The sequence below is a fragment of the Branchiostoma floridae genome, chromosome 9 (assembly GCF_000003815.2).
Source record: "Branchiostoma floridae strain S238N-H82 chromosome 9, Bfl_VNyyK, whole genome shotgun sequence".
NCBI classification, from domain to species: Eukaryota; Metazoa; Chordata; class Leptocardii; order Amphioxiformes; family Branchiostomatidae; genus Branchiostoma; species Branchiostoma floridae.
Window position 1 is genome coordinate 6,363,992 of NC_049987.1, and position 19,675 is coordinate 6,383,666.

General features: G+C 45.1%; 1 protein-coding gene across 1 annotated transcript; it reads left to right on the plus strand.

Annotated features, from left to right (window-relative positions):
- Nucleotides 1-5,997: 5,997 nt before the first annotated feature.
- On the plus strand, nt 5,998-19,673 carry LOC118423035 (myosin-7-like; the record flags this gene model as incomplete). The annotated part of the gene is made up of 24 exons (XM_035830931.1): nt 5,998-6,105; nt 6,465-6,773; nt 8,484-8,627; nt 9,776-9,932; nt 10,848-10,887; nt 11,486-11,690; nt 11,891-11,954; nt 12,271-12,372; nt 12,488-12,730; nt 12,900-13,168; nt 13,410-13,580; nt 13,773-14,091; nt 14,228-14,301; nt 14,623-14,813; nt 14,971-15,240; nt 15,424-15,679; nt 15,793-15,939; nt 16,041-16,226; nt 16,541-16,627; nt 16,959-17,104; nt 17,209-18,482; nt 18,629-18,869; nt 18,992-19,514; nt 19,620-19,673. Coding segments are annotated over exons 2-24 (5,364 nt in total), but the record flags the coding sequence as incomplete, so codon positions are not given.
- Nucleotides 19,674-19,675: the final 2 nt, after the last annotated feature.

Genomic DNA, 19,675 nt, shown 5'->3' on the forward strand with positions numbered 1-19,675 from the left:
GTATATATTACTTGTGGTTACGTGTAGATCGTCGCTTTCTGAAAGGTTCTCATATCCAAATATCACTTCGTTATGCAAAAAAGAAACTGTACCATTCGAATTCCGAAATGATTTTTTGACAAATTCCTTTGTTACCTACCGTAGATTCCACTCGATATAGTCCACTTGTATTGTAGTAACTGAAATTCTTGTAATATAACGTACATGTGTAGTATTAGACTGTAACTTTTGTTGTCTATACATTGCCATATACATTGTCACTTATTAAATTGTTGCACAATAAACCATCTATCTAAGAGTATATATCTAAAGTTGTGAAAGAAAAACCAGCTTGAGCCAATTTAGTGGTGTTTTTGCCCAACAATAGATACAACTTTCCTTTCAGGTTGTATTGTTGTGTTGGATTGTATAATCTTAAATCCCACAGATAATGTTGTACTTTTATTCGATTTATGAGTGAATCGACCTTTATCTTGCTGCCAAGGTGAATACTAAAAAAAAATTAGTATGACGACATCAGGGGGTTACGTCACACGACAGTGGCGACATCTGGCGGTTAAAGTGTGTTATGCATCAGTTCGATGAGGAGTTTGTCATTGCAAGTGTTGTGGCAATATATAGTGTTTCTTTGACTAAAATAATCTGAGCGCGAAAGGCATGTGAGATTTTCGCAAGGTACAATTAAGTCCCCAAGACAAGAGGGTTTGTCCATTCTGTTCAAATGAGATTGAAGATGTACGTCACGTTCAAAGCTGTTCACATTTCTTTCCACAGTATATAATAAAATTCCACTTGCTCAAAAAAGATAGAACCTCTTTGGTGCGATCGATAAAATCTGACTACATTCTGTGAGGAGATAACCCTTACTGTGTACAATTATATAAATGCGCTAAAGAATTTTAGACCTAAGAATCAATATTGTAAATGATACGGTAGAGTCGGGTAGATTCAACATTTCGATTTATTCATATACATAAAAGAAGAACATTGTACATGATACAATGTATGGCAACAACTACTACACAAAGTACAAAATAGAGAAATATGATAAAGCTTAACAACCTCTAGTTGACGTAACAATAAGGAGTAACATAATCATTTGATACAGTATTGCAATGGAGCAGGCTAATCATTAGTTTCGGTATTCTTTCTAATAGCGGAGCAGTCCTTGATATACTTAGTATTTGCCTATTTTTGCATGATGGGAGTTCTGACATCTAAATATACATATACGTAGGTAATTCATTTGTATACACTTGTTTGCATTTACATGCATAAATGTGTAGTTGTGACCAGTCACTCATACATGTAAACTTGAACTACGTGGTGCCAGTACAATCACTACTTATGCATGGTACGGATTCCTTTAGGCAGAAATAGAGTTATAGTGCTAAGTTTTCCCCCTTGAGCCAAATGTTCGACGCCTACGATTTAGGTATGTGCAATCATTTTTGGTGGCATGTGCATGTACCTTCGTGAACAGTATAAATCTAGAAGATGTAGGTGGGTCCGTATGATTTTCGTAGGGGCCAGGAAAGCAAAGGACAAAGTGTGAACCTCCCAGTGGCTTCTACATCATCGGATACTACAGAAGAACTAGTCGACTGAGTAACAGCGTGCTTGCCGCGCGGAGAGCCCGCTCTAGCGGTCTTGTACCCGTGGAGACTGTGACGGGACGAGCCGTCCACACACCCGGGAAACCACAACTCCTGCCACGGGGAGGAGAGTGGGGCAAGAACCGCCTAATTCTGTACAGACTACCCTGTGATACAATGCCAAAGCTTTTTCTCACCGCGCAGTGCACCAAACACCGGGGATATCTAATTCCCATGGCAGCACGAGAGAAACCTGACTTAATACATGTTACGTAGGATTGTAGATGTATCCTGGTCTTGGCGCTGATTTGGCCACTCACTACTCTCCGAACAGAGATTCGGCTCGGTCTGTTTTAGGCGTTTTTATCGCATTTTCTTTGTGTCTCGCGGCCCCAAACCTCTGCTTGGAGAGTATCCACTCATGTCCTGTACGTGGAAGGGAGTCCGAGGTTTCCCCTGCAGTGTGTGCCACACGGACAGCCTGTTCTATAGCGGAGGCTGTGACGGGACGAACCGTCCACACACCCGGGGAAATCACAACCCTGTCACGGAGAGGGGAGTGGGGCAAGAACCGCCTAATTCTGTACAGACTACCCAGTGATACAATGCCAAAGCTTTTTCTCACCGCGCAGTGTACCAAACACCGGGGATACCTAATTAAGTAATTCCCATGGCAGCACGAGAGAAACCTGACTTAATACATGTTACGTAGGATTGTAGATGTATCCTGGTCTTGGCGCTGATTTGGCCACTCACTACTCTCCGAACAGAGATTCGGCTCGGTCTGTTTTAGGCGTTTTTATCGCATTTTCTTTGTGTCTCGCAGCCCCAAACCTCTGCTTGGAGAGTATCCACTCGTGCCCTGTACGTGGAGTCCGAGGTTTCCTCTGCAGTGTGTGCCACACGGACAGCCTGTTCTATAGCGGAGACTGTGACTGGACGAACCGTCCACACACCCGGGAAATCACAACTCCTGCCACGGGGAGGAGAGTGGGGCAAGAACCCCCTAATTCTGTACAGACTACCCTGTGATACAATGTAATACAGTGTGATACAGAGCCAAAGCTTTTCTCGACGCGCAGTGTGTACCAGACACCAAGTATCCTAATCAACAGCACGAGAGAAACCTGACATAATACATGTTACGTGAGGTTGTAGATGTAACCTGGTCTGGGCGCTGATTTGGCTACTCATTACTCTCCGAGCAGAGGTTTGGCTCGGGATGGGTTTTTAGGCGTATTTATCGGGCTTTCTATTTCGTTTTCTTTATGTCTCGTGGCCCCTAACGTCTGCTTGGAGAGTAGCCACTCGTGCCCTGTACGTGGAGTCCGAGGTTTCCTCTGCAGTGTGTGCCACACGGACAGCCTGTTCTAGAGCGGAGGCTGTGACGGGACGAACCGTCCACACACCTGGGGATACCTCAACTCCTGTTTTAGCGAGGACCGGCAGAGAATCTATGCGGCAGCCAAGGCAGGTCTTCCCGAGGACCTTAGATAAGCACTCCGGGGAGGTGTAATGCAGGGAGTTATGTGGCGTATTTGCTAGGACAGCTACCGGTGGTTTCACTGCTACATGACTTGCCTGATTGATTTATTCATTCATTGGTTGATTGATTGATTGATTGATACTGGCCTAGCAACATCATGCCGTATGTTTGGGTGAGCCATTAAATGTCTACTGCAGACGGACCTTTGAAAAAGACGGACGTTTAAAATGTTTTGAGACAAAATACACATACCTATGCCGATCTGTCTTAAGTTCTTGACAAAAAAGCACAGCTTTGTCAACCATATAGACACACGCCTCCTATCAGGTTCCATGTTGTGAGTACAAACTGGAAATTCCACGGCATGTCCTTGATGGGTGCATCTGTAGTCCCTGTGCATACCTACCGACTGTGACCTACTGAAGTAGTGCCTGGCAATTTTCCAGTGCCCGTCTTAGGAGTGACGTAGCCGCCTGAATGTTGTCCGTCTCCTGACGGCAAGAGTAGGATCCGGATATGAAACACATGATATGAGTGATATAAAACATAGGGCCTAAGATGAAATCAGTCAAATGTCATTTAAGTTGTAATCTTACACAGTCACGCATATCACTCAACGCGGTATGTGGGATCGTTGACGTGTATATCTTTTTTGTTGCCATGGTACCCATGGATAGATATGTATCTGGCATGTTGTTTGTACGTAAAACTGATTCTTTGTCTCCCCTACTCCACGTCTGGTCTTGTTGAACAGCACTGTATTTCTACTCTCGATCTGTCCTCAGCACGAATCATAGAGCTCCACTTGCATCTGCAATACAAATAAACAAACAAACACATGTGTATAATTTCCAGGGGCGTGAAGAAATGATATCTTCCACGGGCGCAAATACTTACATATCCTTAGGGAGTCTGTCTAATGTATTATCTATACAATTTTTCCTTGAACTTTTCCATCTTTCATGACACAACATGAACAGACCCTCCTCTATCTATTTAAAGCATGTGTCGGCACGGTCCTAATTTCTAGACACAGCACTTGAACTTACGGACCACCCCAGACGATATGTACACATACCAGCGGCTTTTTCAACCATTTTCTAAGTTGTTAGCGCAGTGGTGCTAATAAACGTCAACTTGAGCACACCAAATTTGAAGCATAAGCCTGAACGGCCATTTTTAGTACCATTTTATTTAAAGCGGGCTTGTAATGTTGTGATAGCACGTCCGCGATCATAAATTGCAAAGGCAAGTCCAATTTATTGAAGCATAGATATTTCGGTGAATGTCCACCGTTTGCTGACGACATTTCTCTGCAGATCCCTGGTGTGCCAGGCGCGCCCGGAGTGTCACGTTACGCTGTGTGCTCAGCAAGCCGGCTGCGCGAGCCAACCGTCATATATGGCTTTGTAGGTCGGTTATGCAGCTTTATATTTGGAACAGAATGCCGATAGTCTTACATATAAATGATAGCGGATGGCGAAGCGGAGGGGATCGTACGCTAAGAACAAGCTACCGTAGGTAACACCAAAAAAATGAAAACATTTTTTCCATAGAATCGGGTTAGACAAGCAGGCAGTATATAACCATGGACTAGGAAAGGCCTCATTAATAGCTTCAAACATGGTAGAAGATTAAGTTTACTTCACTGTTTATTGTGATACCATGTAGATTCCCTCATTTTAGACACATGAGTAGCACTGATAAGTTTATATTTCTCATGCGTTTTGACAAACCAACCATAGCTAAACCCATACAGTCCTACATTTCGCCATTACCAAGAAGCGAGAAGAAGCCGAACTTCTGTGTTAGACGAGATTTTGGATACTTTTATATGTATATGTGTTTTGACTTGTTGTGACCTGTACATAGCTCGGTTGGGCAAACAAGTACAATAAAGGTCTTCATTCATTCATTAATCAAATTTTCCCGCCAAGACTCAAAAGGACCTGACGCGCGCAACATTTCCGAGAAGAGACCGCATTCCCCGTGACGGCGTTGGGCTTATACGGAAGTGGCCTATATTTAGCGGAAGGACAACCGATCTGTACATCATCCAGCGGTTTAATCCAGCTGAGACTATCGGCGATGGGGTACTGTAAATGCAGAAATGTTCGCGGTGGATTAATGTTCACGGTTTTCGCGGTGACCACTTCACCGCGAACATTTTTCTATTATGGTATTAGACTGCAGTCTATGGTGTTACCGCGAACTTAAATCCACCGCGAAATGTCCCCTTTCCCGCTACCGCGAAATTAAGTCCCCGCGAATTTAAATGCATTTACAGTATCTATTTCCGAAACTTCGAGTCGGGAGCTCTGCAGATTTAAGCTATGATTGTTCGTCCAAAACAACGTAAACAACTTTCATACGCGAGCAAATACAGCTCTTTTTGCGGTAACGACCCAGTTTGAAATCTGAAGAGTTATATTTAACAGTGTGCATTTTAATTTCAAAAAGCAACATGGATTATCACACTAATATATATATATATATATCCAGTTATAAGAAAAGACACAGCTTAACATACCGTCACAATTAGAACAATTAGAGGACATTTCACTCCTTTTGTTAAACAATATTCCCTCTTAGCTTAATGACGGTAGAAATAAACTACCTCTGATACCATCCACAAGTAAGCATTCACTCACATAATAACGCCACCATACAGGTACGTGCTAGCTGTAACAACATGAACGAGCTCAGTCTAAGCCTATCCCTCCGTAATACAATATCAGAGAAAATAGAATATAAAAATGGTCTTTCAAGGTGTTCCGTTTTGTGATCAACTTGAAGATTTTCGCATTTTGAATAGTTTCCGCCCTAAGATCGCTATCGCACCTGTATTTCCGAAGCTATCCCACAATGCATCTGGTCTTGCATTCCCTCGACCAATCAGAGGGCGCGCTATAGAAATCGACCAAGGGATGCCCAGAGTCAAGTGCATGTGATTATCCTTAAGAAACGGCACTTATAAAGGCCGCCGTCTCTTGCCCGACTATTCCGACAGCTTTTGACCGAAAGGTAGACCAAACGTCTTCGTTATTTCTTCTGATGTGGGATTAGCAGAGTAAAGTAGAGCTAGCTTGTTGTAATTGCATGAAGTAGAGTTTAAACATGCATGTAGCTAGAGACTATGTGTTTGTAAAGCTGGCGCTGAACTTGGAGTGTTTGCTATGCATACTGATCCGTTTAGGTGTGGGGAAGATGTATGTAAGTAGGGTCGGGCAGTTTTGACTGCCCAGTAATTGTACGGATTAGAGAAGTATTTTCTTACTAACCGCTCTGGGTAGGGTAGGAGAGGGTCAGTAACCTCTTTAAGACAAGGCAAGGGGAAGTGGTCTGTCCCTCGGTTCTTAGCCTCTCTGCCCGATTTCTTCCAGGGCCAGAGCTGTAGCTCGTCGGACTCATCTTCTGTCTCTCCCGTTCAGCCGCAGTCGGCGTGCCACTCCTTCCTTCTGCGTGTGTAGCCAAGAGGAACCTGAGCCAAGATGCCGCCCAAGCAGGACAAGATTTCCGACGACCCTAAGGTCTACATCTACGGCGACTTGAAGCTGATGAATGAGCTTCGCGCCTCGCCGTACGACCCCAAGAAGAACGTCTGGGCTCCCGATGAAAAGGACGTGTACATCGCCGTGGAGATCAAGGAGGAGAAGGGCGACAAGGTCACGGTCCAGCTGCCTAAGGGCTCGGTAAGTCAAGACGTTCACGAAGATGTGTCTACTGCAGATTAAAGACGAATCTTGGTGAACACTTTTTTTTCTCACAAAAATTGTATTTCTTTTCCGGCAGAAGAAAATCGGGTATATGGGTCTTCAGTTATGTGGGTCTTCAGTTTCTCAACTTTCTGTACGTTTTGTACGTTTGACTCAAGACAAGACAAGACAGCTATAGACAACAGTTAACAAGTTTGTGAACCATACGTGTAGTCTTGAAAAAGAATAGTAAAATAGATACATAATCCGTGTGTTACATTAGGTTTAGTTACTGTGCTTACACTTTGAATTTCAAAAGAAAACAACTCTGAAGTGCACATTCATATTTCGTCCTAATGAAAATTACTTAACCTTTCCATACTCTCTACAAAATTAAGAAAATTCATGTGCCTACTGTCTTCAACTTACGGATGAAAATACGCATTTTATACATAATGCAATATTGTAGGTTGACAAATAAAATCAGAATTGCAGTGGTATGTTGCCAATGAATTTGTTTTTAAATAGTGAAAAAACTCAAATGGATCGAGGCGAATAATTCAGCCTGCAGGGATGTAATTGTTAGCCTGAGTACCATCCGTATTCTACCGGGGCTCCTTACACTCGCTACCCCTAAGTGAGTGTAAGGAGCCCCGGTAGAAATAGGATGGTACCCAGGCTATGTAATTGTTGCAACCGTTGCAAATGTTGGAATGACAAGGAGGTCAAAATAGCCGAGGCTGACCCAAGAGGGCGGAACTATTTGCTGAGGAGATTACGAACGAAGGCCTTCTAAAGACAGCGGGGACTTGCAGTAGACCAGGGGACCTTTCATTTATTGTGCGAAGGGGGTTGAGCTGAAGTTTAGAGTACAGAAATCAAATTTTGATGTAGAGAATATGATGTGTACTGTTAACTAGTAAAGGGATGTTTTGTAGAGATTATGACATTCAATGCGAGGTGCGATTCAAAAGGTGTAATTCAAAGTTGTTACCTATTGGAATGCAAATTTTAGGCACAGTTGCCAAACCTAGTGTAACACACAAATTATGTATATATTTTACATACATCTATATTATCATTATTTTTTCTGTCGTCTAGGGTTTGCTAGATAAAGTTGCATTTAAGCCTACTTCACACGAGAGCACGAATGAGTCGGAATGCCGTCAGAATGAATTTTTTCTATTCCTGGCGATTCGTACTGTATTGTAAACATTCTTACTGCATTCCAGATATTCGTCCCCGTTCTTTTGGCTGGCTCGAAAGTTTTTGACATGTCACATGTCAAAAACTGTCGAGGTGCATTTAAAGTGGAGAAATATCGATAGCATTCCAAGTGGATTCTAACTATTCTAACTGCAGTCCGACCGCATTCTGTGGCATTCCAACATTATTCGAAACATTCTTATCTCATTAGATGGAGAACCGAAACGGCAAGCCACTTCGAATCCTGCCCGAATGTGGCCAAAAGAGTATCTGGAATACAGTATATTCGGGCTCATTCCTTCTCGAGTGAAGGGGATATAAGGACCATTTTGAATTAACACTCGGAATGGCCCCGAATGTGGCACGAATTTTGCAAGTACTTCATTCCGGCTGGTTCTGCTTGATTCCTGCTGATTCGGTTTCAGTGTGAAGGCCCTATTAAGCAAGCACCTTAACTAACATTCACGTTTTTTGTGCCTTTTTTGTCCCGGTATTCGACAGACCAAGGAGGTTGCCAAGGACAAGCTTGTCATGATGAATCCTCCTAAGTTCATCTGCTGCGAGGACATGGCCAACATGACCTACCTGAACGACGCCTCTGTGCTGGCGACCCTCAGGGACCGTTATGCCAATGGCATGATCTATGTAAGTGGTAACACAGAACACCCTCCCATCCTTACTTCATTTGGTACAGGCCAAACTACAGCACACAACAGTCTGAACAGAGGCACATCTCTGACCAACCAACCAATGATCACCAATGATTCCTTCATTCCGAGTGAGGGATTGATAGGAATTTAGATACTATGGCCGAGAAGTCATGGCGACCTCACATATTTGAGTGTACGGCGTTGATAACATTCTTCTTTGACATTGACAGATACATGGCATGTCAAATGCCGAGGACAATACCTGGGGGACGCATTTTAGTTGTTGCAAGATGCCAAGTGTATAAAGCTACCAAAGAATGTAATAGAGGGGGGGGGGGGCATCCGAGCATATCCCCTGAAAGAAAATGCCCTTATGATAGTCTTCACACCAGAGGAAGTACAGGTACCATCCCGAGTGTGTACCATACCCTGTCCTACAATGGTGGACACCATTCCATCCCAATGATGCCATCCCATATGAAATCTCCAAGCAGATCCTACGGTAGCATAAGCTAGTATCAAAAGCTGTCAGAGGAGTGAAGCCGGCCTAGTTTTTGGCTACCAGGCAGATCCTACAGTAGCCAAATACACTCCTAGGCCAGCTTCATTGCCCTGCCGGCTTTTGATACTAAATTATGCTACCGTAGGATCTGCTTGGAGATTATGCCATATGTTTGTTACCGGGGTTCAGTGTTATCAATATGACAGGCAGATTTGAGTTGCCGGCACGACGCCCCTCCCGGGAGGCAGCACACAGTTGCGATATTTGGTCATAAGGAGACAGGGGCGGGCGGAAGACGTCTGAAAACATTATAAGAATGTGAAGGGGAATGTTAGCCTTCGGGGCTGTGCTATATTTCGGTTGCAGGCCAAGGGTGTACTCCAGTGGCTGCTGAAGGATATGCATGGGGGTCATAAAGAATTTGAAAGCAAATAACAAAAGTGAATTGAGATATAAGTATTGTTCACGTGGATACATTACCTTGCAAATCACAACAAAGGTCAAAGCGTCAAACTCGTATAAAATCACTTTTACAAACCTTTATCTGGGCGTATATGGGCGGAAATAAAAAAGGGGTTCTTCGTAATTTTCTTCTCACCTCTTTACCTTGTTGACACCCCGCCCCTTTTTTTTTCATACAGACCTACTCCGGATTGTTCTGCGTCGTGATCAACCCCTTCAGGCGCCTTCCTCTCTACACAGAGGAGGTTGTGGCCATGTACCGTGGCAAGAGGCGTCAGGAGATGCCGCCTCACTTGTTCTCTGTGGCTGACAACGCCTACCAGAACATGCTGATCGGTATGTGTACCTGTGACAGGGAGAAATGTAACGAAAGAAGCATTGTGAGCTCAAAGGTCTAAGGACATTCAACAAATCAAACCAAATCCCGTCCCCGTTTCTGGCGACTGACTGTGGACGTGGACGCAAAGGGGTTCAGTAGCTTAATTTCCAGTCTAAGTTTAACTGTTTAAATTTCGTTGATCCAACTTAACAACGAGTTTCAAAAACAATCAAAACCTTTTTCCTGTCAGGTACAGTATTTTAATGTAAATCTGAAGTTCAGTTTCAAATCTATTTTGATGCATCCGATGCGATACAAGATGCTGGAATCACCAGTATTCTCTTCTCCCTAAGTCGGACACATGATGATTAAAACCATCTCTGTTCACTATGAGTGGTGACTAAATGAACCAAATGAACATTCTTCGACACCATAACATTTCGAAAATCATCTTTCAGACAGTATAGCGTTTGTTTTCCGTTCAACTTGTTTGATGTGTTGCATATTGACAAGGACTACATACAAACTAACGTAGATTAGAAGCTCAATCATTTAACGCGTAATGTCATTAAAGTAAGTATGATGAGATCGCTCCATCCAGCAATGGCATTTTGAAGGAACTACATGTACTAAAAGTAAATGCCTGTCGGTGTATCAACGAGTATTTCGTTAACCGAATGCTGAATGTCCAAGCTTACCCTGATTGCATCTAAAAGCTTCATGTTTGCATGGGCTCACATTAACCTGATGAAGAATAAGCGATGTTGACGACATGAACTGACGACATGTTCTCTTCTCTCTTGCCGTCTCTACCGAGCAGACCACCATAACCAGTCCATGTTGATCACGTAAGTAGTGACTCTTATACTTCGTAACGTCGTTAATGGCATTAAGGACTTCTTGACGACTTCTTATTCTTGTTTCCCACACAGGCATGAGAGCAGGCGTTGGTAACCAATCTATCCTGATCACGTAAGTAAACAGCGCAAGCCGTCTCACCGTGAGACATCCTTCCGGACCAGACGACAATTTGCTTTATCTAAACGTTGCGTTACTGTTTCAGCAGTAAATGGTGCCCTTAGTCTAGCGACGCCCTTCGAATCGAACCTACGATTGCCGATAAAGAACGATGACAACCGATGAGCAAACTTCGACTACCGATACAAACCAGCAACTGCCGTCAAAGAAAAACTTTTTATATGCTTTAATGTACAATTAACTTGGTACCATTAATCAATTCCAGAAAATGACAACGTACAACGAACGCCGCCGGGACTGACATACAACAAAATCCACAAACAAAGGGAAACATGTAAACACAATTGACATGTAGTGTACGCGTACGAATAACTTATGGTAAGTTTTAATGCATTACAGGAAATGACAACGAAGTATGAACTATATTGGAACGGACAAACAACGACATCGAAATCGACGTTGCAGACCCAACGGCAGCTTTATTTACCAACTGTTGATCATTTTGTCATTTTTACTCTTTGTGTTTGAACGTATGCGTAGTGTAAAAGGGAATACAGAGTTATTGACTTCTATGCCATTTCACTTTGCCTAGTGGCGAGTCTGGTGCTGGTAAGACTGAGAACACGAAGAAGGTTATCGCCTACTTCGCCCTGGTCGCTGCCCTGGGCGGTCCCAAGAAGGAGGCGGCCGAGGGTGAGAAGAGGATCACCCTTGAGGACCAGATCGTGCAGACTAACCCCGTTCTGGAGTCCTTCGGCAACGCCAAGACCGTCAGGAACAACAACTCCTCCCGTTTTGTAAATACTATTCTATACTTTCTTTGTAAGTTTGAAGCAGTGAAAGCACAAAAGTCATCTAAAGCAACCTATGATGAAGAAAGGCATGTGCAATGATAACAACCAGCACTAGCGAACCATACTCTAGCGCTATGATGTACTTGCCTTCAGGTAGAATTTCAACATATGATCTATGCATAACAAACCTATCTGTACAACAGGGTAAGTTCATCAGGATCCACTTCAACCAGAAGGGCAAGTTGGCTGGTGCCGACATCGAGTCTTGTGAGTACAATATCATCCCAGTAATCAAAATGTGCGAACGTTTGGCAACTCAGTTTCCATAGCATACGTCAATTGTTCAATTATACAATTTTGACTGCTTGAAGCCTTTGGCATTCTCCCAGACGGGAGACGTGGCGCATCACCGTCTTGTACTCGGCTAAACAAGGGTATGTCACTGGGGCGGTATTACCCGACGCAAGGGGCCAGTTCCTAGCCTATGCACGTACATAAATACATACATACAAACATACATACAAGCCTTTGGGTCGTTTCGCAATACGCCACTAATTGGTTGTGTTTACCTTGCATCTTCCAGATCTGTTGGAGAAGGTGCGTGTGATTGAGCAGCTGCCTGGTATGGAGCGTGGCTACCATATCTTCTACCAGCTGCTGTCCAGCGGCCTTCCTGACATCACAAGTACGTCAGTGATTGTTACCGTACTGACACCTTCATGAGGTGTTTGTAATGACCAGTCACGTACAACACGTGTGACGTACGCAATTGGTCATCATGTGAATTATCTGCGTTTCAGAGATGCTGATGGTTACCGACAACGCCCACGACTATCGCTTCTTGGAGAAGGGCGAGAAGACCATTAAGAACGTGGACGACAAGGAGGAGATGCAGTTGACGGACGAAGCCTTCGATGTCCTGGGCTTCACCCAAGACGAGAAGGAGAACATCTACAGGTGCACTGGCGGTCTGTGTCACTTCAGCAACATGAAGTTCAAGGCCAAGCCGAGGGAGGAGCAGGCCGAGTGTGACGGCACCGAGGGTAAGAACACTGCGAAGGATACTACCCCAATTCTTATGTACACAATAATATACAACGCATCGCTACTTAAAAATATTTTAACACATGCATATGTATAATCGCCTGTTATTGTACCTGATGCCTAACTTCTGGAGACGGAAAACAACATGTTAACTCTGTACTTTTTCAGCCGCCGACAAGATGTGCTACCTGTACGGCTGCAACAGCGGTGAGGTGCAGAAAGGCCTGCTCAAGCCCAGGGTAAAGGTCGGCAACGAGTGGGTGGCAAAGGGCCAGAACTGCAACCAGTGCATCTACGCCGTCGGTGCCTTGGGCAAGGGTGTTTATGACAGGCTTTTCAAGTTCCTGGTCAAGCGTTGTAACGACACCCTGGACACCAAGATGAAGAGGGAGAACTTCATTGGTGTACTGGACATCGCTGGATTTGAGATTTTTGAGGTGTGAAATTTCAAGATGACGACAAGGATGATGTGATGTTAAATGTCTGCATGATCAGTAGAAGCAATGTGGCAGGGTATTACACTATCGTCTTCCCGAAATTAATGAATTTTTTCCATACAATTTCCCGAAAACTTTACCATAATCACTGGAACAGCAATTGTTGACTATGATACGCCCTATTCCTTATAATGTCCTGTGGGATTTCTAGAATCATAATGTCTTCAAACTCTCTACATAGTTCAACAGCTTTGATCAGCTCTGTATCAACTACACCAACGAGAAGCTGCAGCAGTTCTTCAACCACCACATGTTCGTGGAAGAGCAGGAGGAGTACAAAAGGGAGGGAATCGAATGGGAGACCATTGACTTCGGCATGGACTTGGCCAAGACTCTCGCCCTGATCGAGAAGGTGAGGAACGTGGTGTTGCAAATTAGCCAATTGCAGGGGGTATAAAATCATCGCAACTTTGCAAGTTGCACAGAACATCGTCGACAATTGGTTGGAAAATTGAGCGAGTTTAGTATCGAGTTCTATTTCTCAGCAACATTCACTTCCACAGAATTTTACGTGGCTTTCTCTATCCATCTATCTCTCATCTAGCCCCTGGGTATCCTGGCCATTCTGGAGGAGCAGACTATGTTCCCGAAGGCCAATGACAAGACCCTCATCGATAAGCTTCGCGACCAGCACTTGGGCAAGCATCCTAGCTTTCTGAAGCCGAAAAAGCCCAAGCAGCCCAAGTACGAGGGTCACTTCGATCTGGCTCACTACGCCGGTAACGTTACCTACAACATCTGCGGCTGGCTGGAGAAGAACAAGGACCCCATGAACGAGACTGTGGTCGCCTGTTTCAAGAGGTCCTCAAATGAACTTCTGAAGGAGCTCTGGGCCGACTTTGCCACGGCAGAGGATGCTGACGGTTAGTCGCACTCAACCACTATGCCCTCATATTATAATTCATATAGTAAATGTGACTTTTGCTCTGTCCTGTGACATCAAGAAAATATAGACTACAACGTTACCGGTATGTTTACCATGTTCCTTGCTTTTCACAGCGGGTCAAAAGAAGCAGGCCGGAGGCAAGGGAAAGAAAGGTGGTGCGTTCCAGAGTGCCTCGGCGACCCACAGGGTAAGCACCGCACATATCACCTTGGGAGTTTTGCATTCCCTGGACGTTGTGAAAATACGGGTAGACAACATATACATGTATACTAACATAATGGAATTCTCCCTTTCCGTTCTTCGATGAGTGTAAAATGTGACGCAGGGCAAGGCTGTACAGCTGTAATGTACGGCTGTAATGGCCTTTTACGGAAGAAAATGTAACCTCCTATTTTTCACCATAAATTATTCATATTTTTTATTTCATAGTTGCTGTCATGTATTGCACAATCCACGTTTTCTAGTGGTGCGGGCTATTCTAACAACCACTGGTCTATGTTGACAACAGGATCAGCTGGCAAGGCTCATGGCCACTCTGCACACTACATACCCCCACTTCGTGCGTTGTATCATCCCGAACGAGCTGAAGACTCCTGGGCTCTTGGACAACCCGTTGGTTATGCACCAGCTGACTTGTAACGGTGTACTCGAGGGTATCCGTATCTGTCAGAAGGGCTTCCCCAACAAGATGGTCTTCAAGTATGTATTCAATATTTAGTCTACATATATGAGCTCATCTAGAACCACTATTTGACTACCAATACCCTAAGGTCAAAGTCTTATATTGTCTCGGAAGTTAACTGTAAGATTTTATATGTCTGATATGTGTATACAAATGTTTTGCTCTCATCCCCAGGGAGTTCAAGCAGCGTTACAAGCCCATGGATCCAGTAATGGCTAGGCAGGTTGAAGATGATCGTGAATGCTCTGTCAAGCTTCTGGACCAATCGGGTCTAGCTAAAGAATGCTACGGCGTGGGTAAGACGAAGATTTTCTTCAAGGCCGGCCAAGTGGCGAAGCTTGAGGACATCCGTGACGCCAAGCTGGCTGTCATCGTGACGTCAGTCCAGACGCGCGTGAGGGGAAAGCTGCAGCGTCAGGTTTATGAGAAGCTCAAAGTACAAAGGTGAGAATGCCAAGATGGTTGTGCAATGATACGTTACATTATATCATGCAAAACTGTACATGCTTGTAGACCAAGTGAGACCAATATCATTAGTTTGCCTGTATACGGCTCATTGCTGTGGACTAAAACTTAGTTGAAAAAAGGGTTACTAAGGATTTGCCTAACCTCCTGTTTCGACCCTAGGACTGCCTTGAGGATGCTGCAGCGCAACGTCCGTAACTGGATCAGCCTGCGCACCTGGGAGTGGTGGAAGCTGTTCTGCACCATCAAGCCTCTGCTGTCTCAGTCCCAGGGAGAAGAAGAGCTCCGTGTGAAGGAGGAGGAGCTGACCGAAGTGAAGGAGGGCGTTGAGAAGGAGGAGAAAATGATGACCCAGATCGAGACAAAGCTAGCCGCAGTCGAGAAGGAAAAGAACGAACTCGCCGCTAGACTGTCTACTGTAAGCGTTTCTAATCATTTTTAGAAGGCTTTGTGTAACTGACGGTGTGGGTTATTGTATTGGCAATTCAGTAACAATTATCTACATTCACGTACCGCCCTTCTTGTTGACAGGAACAATCAGAAACTAGTGACATTGCAGAGAAAGCAGAGGGCCTGATCAAGAACAAGGCTGATCTTGAGCAGAAGATTGTGGACTACAAGGAACTTCTGCAAGACGAGGAAACTAAGAACTCCGAGCTCAGTGCAGCCAAACGCAAGGTAGATGGAATGTGCTTAGTTTTCAAATATCACGTCTGTCATATTAAGTTGTACCTCGAGTGTTAAAACATTTTTGATACGAAACTTGTCATTGCTGACAGGTCGAGGGAGAAGTGGACAATCTGAAGAAGGACCTGGAGGAGCTGGAGAAAACTCTGCAGAAGGTGGAGAAGGAGACACGCGGTGTGGAGAGCAAGGTTCGCTCCACCGGAGATGAGCTGAAGAGCCAAGAGGATCAGATCGCTAAGCTGACCAAGGAAAAGGCTAAGCTGGAGGGGCTCAATGCTGTAAGAATGAACCCTTACAGGCCCTATCAGAAAGTATTATAGCCAAACCAATTACAATAGCCAACATATTCGCTGTTTAGAAGTTTTCAAGTTTCCCAGTACTTTCGATGTTATTCTAGGCTAATGAAAGCAGTAAAAACAAGAACGCGATGTAGGTGACCAACAATACTTTCCATCAATCGCCAACAAACAATAACAACCTTACTCTTGAGTGATGATTACTCTAGAGGCAGAAGTATTTTCTTTTTGTGACAAACAATACTTTTTTTTTCACCGGATACATTTACATGTATAATATTTCATTCTGAACACAGACCACCTTAGAGGACCTGCAGAAGGAGGAGGACAAGGTCAACAACCTCAGTAAGCTCAAGGCCAAGCTCGAGCAGCAACTGGATGACGTAAGTGTATCAACCAGATGTTAAAGATGTAAAACGGTTTCTATATCAGAAAATCATGGGCCGGATAGTACGCTAAATTTATGAAGGAACTGTCCTAACATTATTCATATAATAGTGACATACACCCATCATAAATTCAATGTTAAGGTACTGTGATGTACTAGTGTTGAGTATTGACTTGATACTGAGGAGGAGGAAGTAATCTTAATCTAAATCTTATGGGGATGGATTTGTCTGTAAATAATGTAGCAAATTGGTTTACCATTTATGTAAACAAATCAAGTATGATTTCCACATTCTTTCACGAGTGTCTTTTGAATCCTTATTATAGCTCGAAGAGAACCTGGAACGCGAGAAGAAGGCGCGTGCCGAAGCCGAGAGGCTGAAGAGGAAGCTGGAAGGTGACCTGAAGGCCGCAAATGAGACTTTGGGAGGTCTGGAGAATGAGAAGACCGACCTTGAGGAACGCATCAAGAAGTATGAAATCATTTTTGACTATGCTATATCAGGTTTTAACAAAAACTGGATTCTCCTTTTCCATCACAGTGAAGCAGTCGTTGATTCATATATTCTCTTTACAGGAAGGAGTTCGAAATCAGGGGCCTTGAGACCAACCTGGAAGACCAACAAGGTGCCGTAGGTGGTTTGCAGAAAAAAATCAAGGAAGTGCAGGGCCGCATCGAGGAGCTTGAGCAGGAGCTCGAGGCCGAAAGAAACGCCCGTTCCAAAGTCGACAAGCAGAGGGCTGACCTGGCTCGTGAGCTCGAGGATCTGGGAGACCGTCTGGAAGAGGCTGGTGGCGCCACCGCCGCGCAGGCAGAAATCAACAAGAAACGTGAAATTGAGCTGCAGAAATATCGCCGCGAGCTAGAAGAGGCCAACATGCAGCATGAGGCCACCGTCGGAGCTCTCAGAAAGAAACTGGCAGATGCCACCTCTGACCTTACCGAGCAGGTGGAGAACCTTCAACGTATCAAGGGTAAACTGGAGAAAGAGAAGACTACACTCAAGATGGAGGTCGATGACCTGGCTGGAAACGTCGAGGCGATCACAAAGGGTAAGCTGAACGTGGAGAAGGCAAACCGCTCACTCGAGGAGCAGATCGGCGATGCTAACATCAAGATCGAGGAGTCCAGCAGAACGATCCAGGAACTCACTTCCCTGCGGCATCGTCTGGAGACCGAAAACGCTGAAATAGCCCGCCAGCTCGACGAGTCCGACAGCCAGGTCAGCCAGTTGGGACGTACAAAGAGTATTCTTTCCCAGCAGCTTGAGGAGCTGAAGCGCCAGCTTGATGAGGAGACCAAGAACAAGAACCACCTTACTCACCAGCTACGTTCTGCCCAACATGATTGTGACAGCCTCAAAGTTCAACTGGAAGAGGAACAGGAAGGCAAGGCCGAGATTCAGCGTGCCCTGTCCAAGGCCAACACAGAGGTCACTGCCTGGCGTGCGAAGTATGAGACTGACGCCATCCAGCGCGCCGAGGAGCTGGAAGATGCCAAGAGGAAGCTGGCTGCTCGTCTGCAGGATGCTGAGGAACAGGTTGAGGCCGCCAATGCCAAATGCAGCTCTCTAGAGAAGGCCAAGAACAGGCTCGCCGGTGAGGTCGAGGACCTCATGATCGACGTTGAGCGGGCTAACGCCGCGGCAGCCCAGCTGGAAAAGAGGCAGCGTCTAATTGACAAGCAGATCGCCGAGTGGAAGACCAAGTGCGAAGACATCACTATCGAGCTGGAGACATGTACTAAGGAAGCCCGTTCCTACGCCAACGAGTTGTACAAGCTGAAGGGACAATACGAAGAGACTCTGGAGACCCTGGAAACACTGAAGAAGGAAAACAAGACTTTGCACGGTAAGTTGTTGGAGATCATCTATAGTCCTATAGTAAACTTTGAAAATGTCTATTTGATAAGTGTATTCAATGACAGGGGATGAATAGGAATTTGAACTATTGCATTGTGAGAGTGCTACTTCAGTCTGCTTTGTATCTTATTATAGACGAAATCCGTGATCTGTCCGATCAACTTGGCGAGGGCGGCAAGAACGTCCACGAGCTGGAAAAGGCCAAGAAGCGCCTGGAGGTAGAGAAGGAGGAACTGCAGACCGCCCTCGAGGAGGCAGAGGGCGCACTGGAAGTTGAGGAGGGCAAGGTTCTGCGTGTCCAGCTCGAGTTGTCTCAGCTCAAGGCTGACATCGACCGCAGGCTGGCCGAGAAAGATGAGGAGTTCGAGAACACTCGGTAAGTGTATTCTTCTTAAATATCTAAATCTAATAGTCAACAAGGTCGTACGGAAATTTCTACAACTTAAGGCTTCCTTTATTTTGAAAGGTTTGTTAAAAGCCCCATTCTTTTCTTTGTAGTAAGAACCACCAGAGGGCCTTGGATGCATTGCAGACTACCCTGGATGTAGAAGTCAAGGGACGAAATGAGGCCGTTAGGAATAAGAAGAAGCTGGAGGCCGATGTGAATGAGGTTGAGGCTGCTCTGGAAAACGCCACCAAGGCCAACAACGAGGCCAGGAAGACCATCAACAAGCTCCAGAACCAGATCCAAGAAGTCCAAACTCAAATTGACGACGAACAGAGGGGACGTGAAGAGGCCCGTGAGCATCTTGCCATGGCTGAGCGTCGTTCCAGTATGCTCCAGGCTGAGCTCGAAGAGCTCCGCAATGCCCTGGACCAGGCCGAAAGGGCCCGCAAAATGGCAGAGTCAGAGCTTATGGAGTCTTCCGACCGCGTTGGTGAGCTGTCTGCACAGAACTCCTCCCTGGCCGGCCAGAAGAGAAAGCTGGAGAGTGAGATCCAGACCCTGCAGGCTGAGCTGGACGAGGTTATGTCTGAGCACAGGCAGACCGAGGAGAAGGCAAAGAAGGCCATTGCTGATGTAAGTAAATCTTACAAACGTCATGCCCATTCTGTGATTTATTTACTCTCATTTGTACTTTCTGCTACATTTAAGGCGACTTGAGCTTGTCTTTTTCTTCTACAGGCCTCCCGCATCGCTGAAGACCTGCGTCAGGAGCAGGAACACACCGCTCACATCGA